At 46.8% G+C, this 16,710-nt stretch overlaps 1 protein-coding gene and 1 pseudogene across 2 annotated transcripts; both read right to left on the bottom strand.

Moving 5' to 3' along the window:
- Window positions 1–1,359: 1,359 nt before the first annotated feature.
- LOC104605858 (putative carboxylesterase 2) lies at window positions 1,360–3,058 on the bottom strand. The gene has a single exon (XM_010270798.3). It carries the CDS (start codon window positions 2,732–2,734, stop codon window positions 1,781–1,783), a length of 954 nt encoding a protein of 317 aa, XP_010269100.1. The 5' UTR covers window positions 2,735–3,058; the 3' UTR covers window positions 1,360–1,780.
- Window positions 3,059–13,093: 10,035 nt separating this feature from the next.
- On the bottom strand, window positions 13,094–16,245 carry LOC104609540 (putative carboxylesterase 2 pseudogene; annotated as a pseudogene). The gene is made up of 2 exons (XR_016076625.1): window positions 15,852–16,245; window positions 13,094–15,759 (listed from the first exon to the last, which is right to left on the bottom strand). The product of XR_016076625.1 is annotated as a putative carboxylesterase 2 pseudogene (transcript).
- Between the last annotated feature and the right edge of the window lie 465 nt (window positions 16,246–16,710).

Here is a 16,710-nt window from a genome sequence, read left to right as displayed (position 1 = left end):
GTTACGGGCCAAACCGTTTAACCGGAAACCGATCCCCTGACCGGTTCTGTTTCAGTTCGTTTTTAAAAACCTTGATTAAATATGGGGACAGTCCGGATTCAGTGGACCCTTAGGTTCACGGGGCGCGTGAACCCTCCGAAGGGAGGCGTGCACGCGTGAACTCTCCTCTATTCCGTTACGGCGCTATTTTAACTAACGTTAAATGTAAGACATTTCCCTTGTCAGACCAGTTCAACCGGGTGAGAAAAAACAAAAGTAATCGAAACCTCTTTCCCCTTTCGTTTGAACTCCCTCTCCCCCATTTTCACCCGAGCCTAGCAACAAAAGCACACCGGTAGCGTCTTCACTATTTCACCGTCCTCACTGTGAATTAGGCTAAAACTTACGTGACCATGGTCTCCAAGGTTGACGGCGAATGCCCCCTTGACGGGCTGAACGGTGAGCCATGTCTTGCCCCCATCCTTTGTAGCTTGAAGGCTTCCTACCTGGTCCTGCAGCAGAAGAGTAATGGTTCCGGGGTCAGTGCGTCGCTTCAGGCGAGCGTGAGGTCAGGTTGCGGGCATTTGGGATAATAGTTGACGACCACCTTTTGGTACATGCATGTCGACACAAGCCTTGGTAAGGGCATCTGTTTCAAGCCCCATCACCTCCGACAGCACCCCCAACAACTTGCAGGCCAGTTCCATGAGCTTCTCACTGTAATTCTCGGTCACTTCCTTCCACCCCTCCCACTTGTCGGGCCACCTCGAGTAGTCTCTGGTGCGAAGTGGGTATGAGAAGTAGGTCACGACTCACGATGTCACGTCAGTCCTGGACTGCCTCTCCCTGCAAAAACCCAAATTCTTCTCAACACCCATATTACATGAGGAATTTGATTCCACTTTCATCATTAGATGGTCGCCAAGCGATGATAATTTTTTTCCCATCGCAACCGCATCAACTCTGAGTATGAGATCAAAGAGGATGAGGGTCGACCGTAGGTAGATGACCAATCCAATGGTTGCAAGCGAACCGCTGCCTAGTTTTATAGCAAATGTGTGTGCTAGGACTGCCAATCCACCGGTTTAAGGCGGAATGAAATAACAAAGTTTGCAATTGCATGGTTCCCACTGGACCTGACCAAACCTCGGCTGGGATCAAGTCCTGCCTTCGCGATCCCCACCACCATACGTCCATATTCCTCCAAATGTTTGCCCATAGAAATAATAATAATAATAAAAGAGAATACGATTATTGAGAAATTTGACAACTGCTCATGAACCGAATGCACTTAACACATGATTGATTACGCACGGGGTATGGGTAGCCAGCATTGAATACAGTATTGATGGTATAAAATAGTAGAGTATATGATAGGAAGTAGGAGAGAGAATGCTAGTAGCTTTTATATTTTTTTGTTTTTCTCGTACGCTTATTTGCAATACAAAAGGACCGATTTTACATTATTTGTGGTTGATATTATTTGTTCTAGATTCTTCTCTTACGTAAGGAATTTTGACCACACAAATTTATTTACTAAGTTATAGAGTAAAGTATTACTGGACTGATATATGCTGCAATTGCAATCTGAGACATCTTTTTATATCAAGAGTCAAGAGATGGTGCCCTCGCCGTAATCCATACAACAGAAGAGATGCGACTCATCCTTCTTTTCTGAGTGCAGTTGTATTTTAGCTAAGCGCCTAATAAGCCTAATTTAACACTTGCTAAACAAAGCAATATAATTACTGCTTCACTTTGGCGTGCAACACAACACGGTCGGAAGTTGGAACTCTAATGGTTAATCGTCAATGTTGACAAAGGATACCAAGCGTTTCATGAGGGTCACGGCTTTCTCACAAGTGGGATTGAAGAGATGGAAGACGTGATCCTCCCCTTGGGACTCCATAATCTCCGCCTCTCCACTCCATCCGCTCTTCACCAGTGTTTCATAGTAAATCAATCCTCTATCTTTCAGAATGTCTTTTTCTCCCACGCACACTAGCAGGCGACTGCAACCCAATCTCGACAGGCTCGGCGCTCCCTCCCCAACAGGGTTAATGCGTGGGTCATCAGCACCCGCCGAGGACGGGCAAGCAAGGAGCCACATCTTGTCCGCCATCTTCGCCTTATCTGGGTCCTCTGCCTCCGACCCTATCCTCTTCTCCCCCCAAAAGTAAGGATGGATCAAAGCAATACCACGAAGCTTCAAGCCGGTGGCCCCAGCTCGCATAGCCATATCATGGGCTATGTTGGCACCGGCGCTGTCCCCCGCCAAGAAAATTCGTTTGCAATCCACATGATCCCTCAACCAAGGCTCAGCACCGTCCTGGTCCATGGAATGGGAGACCACCCACTGGAGGACCGCCCATGAGTCGTCGTAGGCGATCGGAAGTGGGTACTCGGGGGCTCTTCTGTATTCCACCGATACAGCGACAATATTTGCCTGAGCTACCAGAGAATTGAGATAGTAGTGGTAGGTGGGAGAAAAAGCAGTCTCGATGACGAAGCCTCCACCGTGAAAGTAAATGAGAAGAGGGAGTTTCTGATGTGGGTCGGTTATTTTGGGGAGATACAGCCTAGCAGATACACCGGTTTCGGGTACGATGATTACATCCTTGGATGAAACACCGGTTTGGGGATCCAATGATGCCTGAACAAAATCAGTGCCGATAAGCCTCTTTACATGCCCATCTTTATACAGTACATAAAATGGAGGAAATTCGTAGGCTATTTCAGCCGCGCTTGAATCCATCAGAGGACGAAGAAGAACGAAGAAGAAGTGGAGAGAGGTGGTTGGAGGCTTGGAGGAATTCGGATGCTAATCTCGTTACAATATATGAAATGGAAGGAGGTGAGTGAAGACCATGAGAGGCCCCTGACCGAGTCAGAGGGTCCACGTCTCCTTCTATTATACGACGATTAGAGTAACTTACGTCTGCAAGAAAATTTTACTGGCACTAAAGTTTCTAATTGATTTGTTTGGAACACCAACAAAAGCAATAATTGACCGCTCATGTGGCATGTAATTAATTTGTTCACAAATTCGAGAAAAGCAATAATTGACAGTGTAATTATGCATTACATACTATTTTACCCTTTCTTATGTTTGACCCATTTTACAATATCCCAAAATTACCCCACCATTCTTCAACCCAAAACCCTAATAGTTTGAACGAAAGAGAACCATTGTCATTGCTTCTTTCACCATTTGAGAAAAAGAAAACCCAAGGTTTTTAAAACCAACCCAGACAATGACCAATTCCCGGGTGACAAAAAATAATAAATAAATAAATAAATAGTCAAAACCGTCGAACAGTTCAACCGCTCAGGGCAACGGTTTGCATTCAACTAATATTGCATAAAAAAAACTAATAAAATGATAAAAGTTTTCAAAAAATTTACAATACATATTTACATATTTCAAAACATTAGAAATCTATGGAACTTTGATCATAATCTTCGTTCCTTCACAACATCAAATCAGATGTAGGAGCGAGTGAGAGGGATAGTGGTGGTGTGGCAGTGGTCAGAATCAAGATTTAAGCGAGAGAGAGGATGGTGTGGCGACTATAATCGAGATCTGAGGGAGAGAGAGAGAGAGGGTGGAGCAACGAATGGAATCAAGATCTGAGCGAGAATGGATGGTGCGATAGCTAGAATCTAGATTTGAGTAAGAGAGGATGTTGTGGAGGCCGGAATTGAGACCTAAGCGAGAGAGGATGGTGTGGCGTGCACCTATTGTAGATCTGAGTGAGTTAACCAAGAGAGAGGGAGATAGTTGGTGCGGTGTCTACCTTTTGAAGATCTGTGTGCAAAGAGAAAGGGAGAGACTTGCGACGGTCGAAAGATCTGAGTGAGAGATTGATCGGCACGCATGCACACACATAGAGTTTCGGAAGAGTCTAATGCTAAATGACACTTTTTCCTTAACTCGCCAATCAAGAGTAATTTGGTCATGAAAATGTTATTTATGTTGATGTGGACAACTTCTATCAATGAACATTAGCAATGATATAGCGGGATGTGAGTTTTAGAAAATAAAAACTTAGTGACATGGAAAGTTTTGTACGTTTAAAAAAATTATGATATATTTAAAAGAATTCATAAAAATCAAGGGTAATTTTAGACAATCTTTTTTAAAAACAAAGGTAATTTTATAATCTACTCCACCTAATCTTTCTAGGGATTGGAAAATGTGTTGGAAGATGAACCATAACTCTTAAAGTCGGTATTGGGTTTAATAGAAAGAGAAGATAAGCAGAAATTTGTGGGAAAGTGGGAAGTCAGAATTAAGTTTCGCAACGGCGTAGATGGTCAGCTACCATAAATTGGTCCCAAAGTTTATTAATTATACATATTCAGAAAAATATTCACAGATGATGCAATATATAATATATGCATAGTAATATTAATTATACATATTCAAAATATATAATTATATTTTATTATAATATTTTTATTTTATTTTCAATTTTTTGAAAATTAAGATTTAAGAATAAAAAGACGCTTTTTTGGTAAAAATAATAGGGAAGACACCTTCGGCCGGTCAACAAATTTTTGTTGACTTTTGATTTTAGAGATATGATCAAATTGGTTAGGGGCTGTGGCATGGTTCAACTGATTTGACCGGTTGGTACCATGGGTCCTGCAACAAACTCGACATCAGTGATACTACCAAAAAGTGCCTATTATTGAGGTAAAATACTAATTCTAAACAAGGCGACCTACCAGGATATAGACCGGCCTGAATGAGCTTGTCCTCGGTAAGGTAGTCCTTGTAGTCGAAGCCGAGCTCCGCCCAAGACTGGAGCGTCTTCCTTGTATCCTGGTCCAGCGAAATGCCAGAGTTCTATATGGCCACCCTCCAGTGAGTGGGGAAAGGCCACCCCGCTGGGTTGCGAACTACAAAGTAATCTCGTTTCTAGGCCGAGATTTTGTTGGGGAGCTCGTGTAACAACTTGAAGCCCGGACGGGGGGACAGGTAGTAGGTCCTCATGTGCTCGGGGAGAACGCTAGAGGCATTCTTCTTTATGGAGAGAATGGAGGAGAAAATGTCGAGGTCAAGAGGAAGGGCGTAGTCGAAGCAAAGGGAAATGGTACCGACCACGTTCAGGACAGAGTTCGGGTGGAGTTGATCTATAGTGACGTCGAAGTGATTTAACACTTCAACAATTAGGGGTGCAGTGGAAGACGGAGTCCGACCGCGACCTGCTCCCCGAAAATCATGATCTCGTCACGACCGTGTTACCAAGGGAAGTCACTGCAGAAAGGAGGTAGATATACTCCCCATGAAGGTTATACAGAGCTATTAGGGCCCAAAGCCTGTCAACAGTCATGGTAGAAGGGCCGAACTTGTCCGGTATCCGACCTCGCTGAGAGGTGGACGCCGGGTTACCCGAGGTCTCCCGCACCTCGTAGACTGATTGTGCCTCGGAGGCACCTGCTTGAGCCGGGGCACCCACCTCGGGCTCATCTAAGAGACTGTCTGCCTGAGCCAGGGCACCCACCTCGGGCTTATCTAAGAGGCTATCGAAGCTATGGTTTGATATAGCTATGAGCTGAAAAAGAATAAAGAAGAAAAGCGAACTACGAACTGAAAAGGAGATACTAAGGAGACTCACCAAGGGAAAGTGATCGAGCTAGGAAAACTGACGAATTGGAAAACCCGAGCTGAGGAACTTAGCCACGACCTTAAGATGAACGATGGTGAACTTATGGCGGAGAAAATGACTGGGGTCCCCCTCTATTTATAGCAGATATGCCCGAGATTCAACGGTTGAGATCAAGACGATCTAACGGCTCTCAAGAAAACCAGTTGTGCGACCCACGAGGTGAAATCAGTTTAGCGCGTTTTTTTACGTCCGCAGAGTCTATAGATCGCGTGACGTCCACACGTGAACAGTACGCAACCCGGGTTATCCTTGATTGAGTCGAGCAGTGAACTAGTCCGACTAGCAAACTCTGACGAGGCGGCCTAGACTTCGGGCCAAATCCACCCGCCACGTCATGAACTCCACACACCAAGTCAGGACCCCTGGCTCGGGGAGTGGGGGGCAATTGATGGAGGGTGATTTGACCCGACCTCATCATAAGAGGACACGTGGACGTGACTCAGCATAAGTGACAACTCAACGCGACCAGTCCGCCAAGATCCAGCATGGCAGCTCGGTACCAGATGACACTCCGATTACCCCGAGCTAAGATTCTTCCAAGAAAGCGCCCTGAGCTAAGATTCTCCCAAGACAGGAATCTCCCAAGGTCAAGGCACTTCGGGTTGAGCTCAGCAACCTCCTAAGAACTCGCCTGACCAAACTCAAGCAGGCCACCTCGAGTAGCACCTCGTCACAATACCAGCAGCTCGACACAAGATAGCTCGGTACAAGGTAGCTCAGGGTAAAGCAGCTTGGCGTATCACAGGAAGATCTCCTACCTGACAACCGTACCTGTCACATCTGGGGACTGCACCCACGTCTCTCGCCAGGCGGCGGCGTGCTTGCCAACCCTGAGAGGTGTCTCTCGCTTGGCAGGCTCGTACTCTGCAACAGTTACCTACACAGCCCTGGCAAGTAACGACTGCGGTAGAGAATCAGAGGCGGTTATGCCTGATTTAACAGGACATTAGTATATAAAAGCTACGACCCCCAAGAGCAAAGGTAACTTGCATGATCTGCACTCTAGCTCTCTCATTTCTTGCTCTACAACTCTCTTCCTGCTACTAACTTAAGCATCGGAGTGTTCCCGCCGAGCAAGCCCCCCCGGGATCCTTTACCTTCTTCTTCTCAGGCATCCCGCCCGACGCCAATTAGGAGCAAAGTCTCTTCCAGCTAGGAGTGACCAGGTCGTGCATCATCAATTGGCGTCGTCTGTGGGACACGCTTCGAAAAGCCTTTTTCCACCAAATTTTGTAACTTCAGTTTCCATGGCTTCCTCCAGCAACGCCGGACGCAGCGTAGAAATGAGTGCCACCGGGGAGAAACTTCAGGTCCCAACAGTATGTATTGGACAGTTCACCGTCCCCCTCTTTGCGGACGGAGTTCCTACTCTGAACGTGTCTCAAATAATGGCACCTATGAATGCTCCACTCCCCTCCATGGTAGGAGCAACTTTCGCCGAACCCTCCATTGTTCCTCCGGTGACCGGCCAAAGCCAGCATGAAGATCTGGTGCACTGCATGCGAGCTATGCAGGCTCAAATGCAACAGTTTCAATAGTTTCAGCTGTATCAGCAACAAATGTTGCACCAAGTCTATCAGCAGCAGTACCAGCAACAGTTTCTACCACTGCCCCAGAACCAGCAACAAGTTCCTCCTCGATACCCCACTAGGCAGCGGGCCAAGCCTCGCCGTCGCAGCGTGCAACCCCCTCGCCGGGGAGAGACCTCCCAAACTCAAAACCCTCTTGGGAGTTAAACCTCATCCCGTAGGAGGGAAAGATAAGCTGCTCCCCCCACCTCGCAGCATGTAATCAGGTCAGGGGACTCTCAACCGTCCAGGCCCGCATCACCTCGACCTTCACAGTTTAAGATCCCGCTCGTCGAGAACTAGTTCGAGATTCTGGCTGCATATTATAGACAACGCCCTTCGGTCCATAGCCATCGGCAGCAGTCTGAGCCCCTCTCTGGGCTTACTGTGCCCGAAAACACAAAAGCCAGCAGCACCAATGCAGAGATAGTAAAGAAGCAGCGAAGACGCCGTCAAGCTCGCCGAGCTACAGCCCAGCAACTGCCCAAGCTCCCCAAAGAAGAGGCAAGCGCAGGAGCAGTGAAAGCCACCCCACTCCTCTTTGTATCATCTCCTCTGGCTCCCGAACTCCTGGCCGTCCCAATGCCCAAAGACTTCAAGCCAAAGATGCCCAAGGACCCAAGAAAGCCTCCTCGACATAGTCCAAAGGGAAAGAGAGTCCATCTGCAACTACATCAAGAGATTCAATGATGCATGCCTGCAGATACCCAACTTGGACCCCGCGATGAAGCTCACAGTAGTTAAGAGAGGCATAACGCACAAGGAGTTCTAGTGGCACGTGGTTGTCAACAGACCTAAGGACGTAATTGAATTCCTCAAGCTCGCGGACCAGTTCATCAGAACGGAAGAGGAGATGAACCAGAAGAATGAGAATCCGCTTGAGAAGAGGAAAAGAGAAGGTGAGTCCTCAACCCATGGGGACAGCAAAAAGAAGAAAGAACTAGCTCGGGGAGGAAGGCCAGACCAGTCTTTCTGAGCTCCTCCAGCCGATAGGCCGAACTACACGCCATTGAACGCGAAGCGAGCTAAGATCCTCATGGTGATCAAGGACGCGCCATACGTGAAGTGGCCACCTCGGCTGAGAGGAGATCCGAATGTTAGAAATAAAAACTTGTATTGTCATTTTCATAAAGATCACAGTCATAGTACCGAAAGTTGTAAAAACCTCCACGATGAGATAAAAGAACTCATCCATCGCAGATATCTAAGAAATTTTGTACAAAATGATAAGCAGGTGAAGCAGGCAGAGACGCTCCAGAATCCAGCCACAAGCAAAGTGAGCAGCTGTAGAGGCAGCCACCCAAAGAAAGGCCAGTTCGGGGAACGATCCAAATGATCACCGACGGATCAATTGTCGTGGGCTGCACCTCAGTCGCGGCAAGGACCTCGGCTCATGAGATCGAAAGAGAAGAGTGGAATCCCCTGAAGCGGCCCAAGACAGAGGAACCAATCTTCTTCACCGAGGACAACGCGCGCACGGAGTTTAGTACCCCCACGATGACGCGCTCGACGTAAAGATAAGAATCAATGATTTCGAGGTGAAGCATGTCCTCGTGGACTCCGGCAGTTCGACAGACATACTCTTCAAGCTCGCGAGCACTCCCTTGGTGGGCTTCAGTGGGGAGGAAGTCAGGCCCCTAGGGAGAGTCCTCATATCAGTGGAGGTCGGCACCTGGCCTATCATAGTGAGGCTCGAGCACAGCTTTTAGGTGGTCACAACTCCCTCCCCGTACAACGCCATAATAGGTCGGCCCATCACCCATGCTCTATAAGTGGTAGTCTCCACCTATTATTTGGCCATGAAGTTCCCCACGGACTTCGGAGTTGGGGTAGCGCGAGGCGATCAGCTCGAGTCTCGCAAGTGCTATGTTGCCGCCCTCAAAGGAAAAACCAAGGTGGCAGACGACCTCGAGCTGGAGTGACCTGCGGAGCAATGTGAAGACCCAACTCAGACCCTCCAGATCGGCGCTTCAATCGAGGAGCCTCTACGATCTCAATTGGTAAGCTTTCTACTTAAAAATTTAGATGTTTTTGCATGGTCCGCGGCCGAGATGCCTGGCATAGACCCTAAAATCATCACTCAAACTGAACACTGATCCTGTAGCTCCATTACCCGAGCTGGGTAGCCAACCCCGTTCTGGTAAAAAAGGCTAACAGTAAATGACGCATGTGCGTCGATTATACCGACCTAAACCGAGCTTGTCCGAAGGACTGCTTCCCACTCCCCAAGATCGACCGTTTGGTGGACGCGATCTCAGGGCATGAGTTGTTGAGCTTCTTGGATGCCTATTCAGGCTACAACCAAATCAGAATGGACGCTACTGACGAAGAAAAAACGGCCTTCATAACCGAGCTCGGCCTATACTGTTACAAGGTCATGCCCTTCGGAATGAAAAATGTCGGGGCAACATTTCAGAGACTTGTAAACCGACTGTTTGAGCCGTTGATCAGCAAAAAAGTAGATTGTTATGTAGACGACATGGTCGTCAAAACCCAATTTTCAAGCAAATTAATAAAAAATTTGCACTCTGTTTTTGAAATTTTGTGCAAGTTTAATATGAAGTTAAACCCGAACAAGTGTGTTTTCGGTGTCACCTCGGGTAAATTCCTAGGTTACATCGTTAATCAACGTGGTATTGAGGCCAACCCTGACAAAATTAAGGCCATCTTAGATATGAGACCACCCCATAAATTGAAGGAGGTTCAGAGGTTGAATGGCCGAATAGCCGCTCTGAGCCGCTTCATGTCTAAATCGACAGATCGTTGTCTGCCTTTCTTTAAGGCAATTAAGAGAAGCAAAGACTTTGAATGGATCGAAGAGTGCCAGCTCGCTTTTGACGAGCTCAAAAGGTACCTCGCTAGTATCCCGGTGTTAACCCAACCCGAGGAGGAAGACATTTTGGAGCTGTACCTGTCCACGAGTGACAAGGTAATTAGCTCGGTACTGACAAAAGTAGTAGATCAGGTCCAACGACCCATCTACTATGTTAGCAAAGTATTGCAGGAAGCGGAGATGAGGTATCCTAAGATCGAAAAGTTGGCGTGCACGCTAGTTGTTGCATGTCAGAAATTGCGACTGTACTTCCAAGCTCATACAATCGTGTCCTCACCAATAAGCCTCTGAGGCAAGTCTTGCTCAAGCCCGAGATCTCCGGTACATTGACAAAGTGGGCAATCAAATTCAGCGAGTACGACATCCAGTACAAACCATGAACTGCCATTAAGGCACAAGCCTTAGCTGACTTCGTCGTAGAATGCACTTTCAGCACCGAGGTCCCTGAGTTGGCCGAGCCTGAGCACAGTGAGGCTCCAATTAGCGCGGCCTCTCTCCTGGTTAGACCGAAACCGACCTGGGATGAGGAGCCCTGGATCCTCCTTGTGGATGGCTCATCAAATCAGTAGGGTAGCGGGGCTGGAATCGTTCTGTATGGGCCAAGCGGTGTGAAATTGGAGTATGCGCTACGCTTCGAGTTCGCTGTGTCCAACAATAAAGCGGAGTACAAGGTGTTGATAGCCGGACTGGCCTTAGCAAGCGAAGTGAAAGATAAGCATATCGTCATCTGTAGCGACTCCTAGCTCGTGGTCAACCAAATCACTAGCGAATACGAAGCTCGCGAGCCAACCATGGTCGCCTACTTAGCCAAAGTTAGAGATGTCTTGCTCAACTTCCAGCCTACTTCATCAAGTAGATCCCGAGATCCGAGAACGCTGAGGCCGATGCCCTATCCCGATTAGCCAACACAAGCAATAACACCATGAGAACCGTGTACATAGAGAACTTGCCTCGGCCTAGCATTCTCAGGGGGCAGAGGAGGTCGCTCCTGTCGTACAAGCCGAGCCGAGCTGGATTGACCCACTCGCGAGCTACCTGCTACATGGGACCTTCCCTGCAGATCGTAATGCTGTTAGAAGGGTAAAGCGCCAGGCAGCCAAATACGTTATGATAGACGGGCGGTTGTACCGAAGATCTTACATGCTCCCTTATCTGCGCTGCTTACGACCCTCTGAAGTCGAGCTCGTGCTCCGCGACACTCATGAGGGCTTATGTGGCGGACACTTGGGGGGCAGGGCCCTCGCCCAGAAAGCGCTGCGACAGGGATATTATTGGCCAACATTGATGGCAGATGCAGTTGAGATCGTCAGAAAGTGCGACAAATGTCAGAAGCACGCCAACATCCACCACCAGCCCGCTGCCGACCTAAAGTACCTCACCAGCCCATGGCCCTTCGCACAATGGGGGATCGATATACTCGAACCATTTACACCAGCAACAGGACAGAGGAGGTTCTTTGTGGTAGCAGTTGATTATTTCACTAAGTGGGTGGAGGCCAAACCCCTCGCATCAATCACAGTGCGGAATGTGCAGAACTTCTTCTGGAAGAACATAGTTTGCCGTTTCAGACTACCCCGAATACTCATCTCTGATAACGGCAAGCAGCTAGGAGTGACCAAGTCGCGCATCATCAATTGGCGCCATCTATGGGATACGCTTCGAAAAGCCTTTTCCACCAAACTTTGCAACTTCAGTTTCCATGGCTTCCTCCAGCAACGCCGGACGCAGCACAGAAATGAGTGTCGTCGGGGAGAAACTTCAGGTCCCAGCAGTATGTATTGGGCAGTTCACCGTCCCCCTCTCTGTGTACGGAGTTCCTACTCTGAATGTGTCTCGGATAATGGCACCTGTGAACGCTCCACTCCCCTCCACGGTAGGAGCAACTTTCGTCGAACCCTCCATTGTTCCTCCGATGACTGACCAAAACCCCAACAATGAGTTCAACTTCAGTTGGTGCAAGTCGGTGTTCATATCGTTCGAACAACTTCTTGCAACCTTGCATTAAAGCACATAAGTTTGAAAATATTCCTAATACAAGGCTCTTGTTCGAACGGGCATTGCACTGACTGAAGCTGAAACTCCCCAACAACCGAATATTCTCCAGTTACTCATATTTTGTGGTGGTTTTCTTAAGAGTTTAAACTTTAAAAGATTCCAGAAAAAAACACCTAAAATAAATTAGTGAAAAAAGCAACACTCATAAATAGACATGTTCATGGGCTGGGCCGGGGTCGGGCCGGGCTTTTACTCTTCATTAATGGAAATATATTAGGCCCAAGCCCGAGCCCAGCCCGACCAACGGGCCTACAACTTGGGCCCAAGCCTGGCCTGATAAAAAGCCCGAAGCCTGACCTAATAAAAAAATAGAATTTTTCCCTATTCAATAATCAATATAAATCAGAATTTATTTATATTAAAAAAAGAATATGAATTCAAAATTTATTTACATTAAAAAAAGAATATAAAGAAGGGAAAGAGGATGTGGAGAAGAAGAGTTCGGCTGGTAAAAGAAGGGAAATAGGTGAAAAAAAGAAGGGTATTCAACTAGGTTTTTAGGTTTAATTATAGGTCGGACTGGGCTAAGCTCGGGCCGGGCTATTTTGGCAAATCTCGAGCCCATTTCAAATTTATTGTGGGCCGGGCTTTTTGGCCCGAGGTTAAGCCCGCGGGCCCATATACCTGTTCAAGCCCGTCCAGGGGCCGGGTCGGGCCAGCCCGTCAGGCCACCCGGCCCTTGAACAGGTCTACTCATAAACAATGTGATTAGATTAATGGGGTTTATTCTTATTTCCCCATTTCATGATATTTTATTACTTGGTATGACATGGGGCAAATAATACCTAGAATTAGATAGATTTTATTGTATCACTATCAATCAATCCATCATATTCCATCCAAGCACGCCAAACCAAGATGACCAATATCATTTGGACCAAGGTTTTATACTTCGATATTTGGGACCAGAAGAACGTGAAAAGATGAAATCAATCCCACGAGCATTGGATCGGAGCAACGAGAAAAAAAAAACAAAAGTCATTGGACCACTGAGTCGGAAATTCAAGAAAGATTTGGATGGATTGCGTGTGATTAACTGATTTTGTCACCACTCACAAAAGTCACAACACAGTTTGTGGCTTATTCAATTTTGTTCAAAGTTCAAACATTGAAAATTTGGAAATTATTATTCTGGTCCCATCCCAACGGAGCGAGCGATACGGTACCTGATCTTACATCATACATTCATACCTTGTCCTGGTAGTGGTGGTTGAGAAAAGCAGCGAGGCGTTTCGTCATGGCCACGGCCTTCTCACTATCGGGCTTCACTAGATGGAAAACATGGTCCTCCCCTTCCTCTTCTATCACCTCTGCCACACCTCCCCATCCACTTTTCTTCACCACTTCGTAATATAACAATCCTCCTTTCTCCCTCAGAAAGTCTTTCTCCGCCACCCATATACCCACCTGCCTGCACCCCAGACCCGATATCTTCGGATCTGCTGCTGGGTTTATCTTCGGGTCGTTGCACCCAATTATTGACGGGCACAAGTATTGCCACAGCTTACCCACCTTGGCCTTCTTCTCCTCATCGCTTGCCTCCGGACCCAGCGGCTCCTTCACCTCGAAGTATGGATGGATTAGAACCAACCCGATAAGCTTGTTCTTGTTCAGGCCATCCACCCTGGACTCTCCCACCCGCATGGCGACGTAGTGTGCTAGGTTGGCACCCGCACTGTCGCCGGCCAGAAACACTCGGTCGAAGTCGACGTGATCGTTCAACCAGGCCTCAGGCCCGTCCCCTTTCGAATGGGAGGCTACCCATTTCAGAGCTTCAAAACAGTCGTCGTAGGCGGTGGGGAGAGGATGCACCACGTGGGCTTCGGCGACTAAGGAACTGACAAAACGGTGGTAGGTGGAGGAGAAGGCGCTCTCGATGCAGAAGGCACCACCGTGGAGGTAAGCGAGGAGGGGGATCTTCCGATGTGGGTAGTAGGTGGTGCTTGGAAGGTACAGGCGTGCAGATATGCCGGTTTCTGGTGCGATGACGACGTCTTTTGATGAAACACCACTGCAGGGATCGAGAGATGGGGGAACAAAATCATGGTCCTTGAATCTCTCTACGCGTCCGTCTTTGTATTCACGAATGAGCGGGAAAAAATCATGGGCTATTTCACCGTTGCTTGAAGCCATCGATGATCGATGGAATGTGCATCTGTGTGACACATGTAATGTGTTTTTCATTTAAAAGTTTTTGTTTGGTTAGACATTATTTTATTATTTTTGTCAAAATAATTAAAAATAAAAAAACAATAAAAAATAAAAATGTAAATGAATCCCAATTCTCAAACATGTTTATGTTTTTTTTTCATTATTTTTATTTTTAATTGTTTTGATAAAGATAATAAAATAATGGATAATTTCTATCTAACTGGGACATGTGTTACACAGCTGTTAAGTGCTCACTCACTATGTTTTACCTAATGTGCCTACTACATCCGGACCCGCCTCAGCCTATCTCTTCTCAAGGCTGCCACTGCACTATCTTTTTAGTGAATTCACCTCTGCGCCCCACCGAGCGCATCACAAAAACACTAATAATCTTAGAAATAATGATGCCATTATCGAGAGATGTTCTCAATACACAACGGGCTGATTTGAACTAGATGATGATAAGTACGGAAGATATTTTCAATGGACGCTGAGACAATCTAACGAAACATGGATGCGTTAGCGACTCTAAAAAGTAAAAACGGTTGATGTTTTAAACTTAGGGGTTTTTACGGTTCAATCCACCCTAGAAATCTAGACAAGGAGGGGGTTTTAAATCAGATATGAGGGGATTGCAGTCCGAAATTCCCTTTTATTTATTAGGGTAAAATACAAAAAACTCTCCTTAAATTTTTTACAATCATAAAAACCTTTTCTCTAGTTTCATTTTAATAAATACCTCCTCTAGAAATTGGAAAAAAACTTCTCTTCCGTCACTTTCCTATACAAAAAAAATTAAACTAATGTGTAATCGATAGAACCGAAATTAACCCCCGGCTAGATCTAGCAGAAAATCAACTAGATTGATGAGATTAACCCCGAGCATGTAACCGATAGAACCGAAGTATTCGAGTGCCAGAGACGCGTTGCCGCTGTTTATCTAGCACCCATCCGATAACACCACCATCTTATCGAACATCCGGTACAGCCGGCTCGATGGCTAATGTATCGTCGTCACCACCATTCTTCCGCCTCTTGCGAGTCCTTGTAGTGTTGCCACGATACGCTGAGCGGTGGTGGAGTCGAGCCCCGACGTGGGTTCACCCAACAACAGCAGACTCGGGTTCACCAGCATCTCTTGCCCGATACTGACCCGCTTGTAGGTGATGCTGCTGGAGAACTTCCTCGACGTAGGTTAGCGTCTCCAGCACGGTGAGGTGGGGATACAGTACGTCATCTTGTGACACAAACCCAATCTTGCACTTTATGGAGTCGGAGAAGGTCTGGCCATTGTAGGTGATGCTGCCGGAGAACTTCCCCGGAAACCTACCTGCCAGGGCCGTCAAGAGCGTCTTTTTCCCGCTACTAGGAGGTCGCCCGGTCGGACAACCCCATTAACGCCGTTGAGTATGGTGCGTTCAGCGGGCTTGGGTTCCGATGCAGAAAACCAACATCCGCCGGACTTCTTCAGCTTTATACTATAACTCACATCTTCAAACTACAAAGAGCGAATGCATGTATGACAAAATTAAAATTCAACAATCCATATTTAACTTGAGAGCATGAAGAGCATAAGCTTCATCTGATTACCTTGAGTGTGATAGGGCGCAACAACCCACGTAGTAGTGAGCACTGGCTGCCCATGGCTGCCTGCAGCTACTCAAGCATCTGATCCTCCAAAGACGAGCTGACGTTATTGGACAAAGCATGCAGCTCAGAGTGTGGCATGCCCATGATATTGTCCGAGCTACGGTTCACAACGGGGACATTATTGTTAGACCCATTAGTACTGATTCCAAGCTCTTGCTCAAGGGGACGCATCATCTTGTCTAGAGTAGTCTAGAGAGAAGGTGACTGAGAAAACAAATTAAATGGGTTTGGAAGACAAGGATGAAGTAAGGTTCCAACCCTTTATATATGCAGACAAACGGAGAGAGAGAAAGACGTTTCAGAGGTCGTGGACGTTTCAACTCTTCCAAACCATTGCAAATAGCAGGTAGGAGGCCAAACATCTTTTTTATTGTGAAAAAACAAAGATTTAACAAAAAAAAAAGTAAAAACTAATCGAGTCGGCACATGACCCGTCTGACAGTTTGGGCGAAGAAGACGACCTACGCGGGTCAATGAGACCTGTTTTCGAAAAGCCTAAATACGAAATGACAGGTGCACCCGATCCGGTCCGTACAATCAAACCCGTGCATCATATGGGTCTAATCCGGGTTGCTTAAAAGGGTAGAATGGGTATTTGGAAGAAACTGCTACATTAATTCAACATTTCCATATGGAAAGATAACCGAAGAGAGGTTTTTGTCGAGTTTCTCAAAAGTTCATGGGAGGTACTTATTAAAATGAAACTAGATAGTAGGTTTTTATGTTTGTTAAAAACTTCGGGGGAGGTTTTTGTATTTTACCCTATTTATTATCGGATTGGAACAAATCCAGTCCAATT

This window comes from Nelumbo nucifera, chromosome 5, assembly GCF_055504915.1.
Source record: "Nelumbo nucifera cultivar China Antique chromosome 5, China Antique-T2T, whole genome shotgun sequence".
In the NCBI taxonomy this organism is placed as follows: domain Eukaryota; kingdom Viridiplantae; phylum Streptophyta; class Magnoliopsida; order Proteales; family Nelumbonaceae; genus Nelumbo; species Nelumbo nucifera.
The sequence above is the reverse complement of the archived record's forward strand: the minus strand, read 5'-3'. Positions and strand labels throughout refer to the sequence as shown.

Bases quoted from the DNA above. Each gene is read 5' to 3' on its own strand.
- LOC104605858 (XM_010270798.3), bottom strand. From the start codon at position 2,734: ATGGATTCAAGCGCGGCTGAAATAGCCTACGAATTTCCTCCATTTTAT.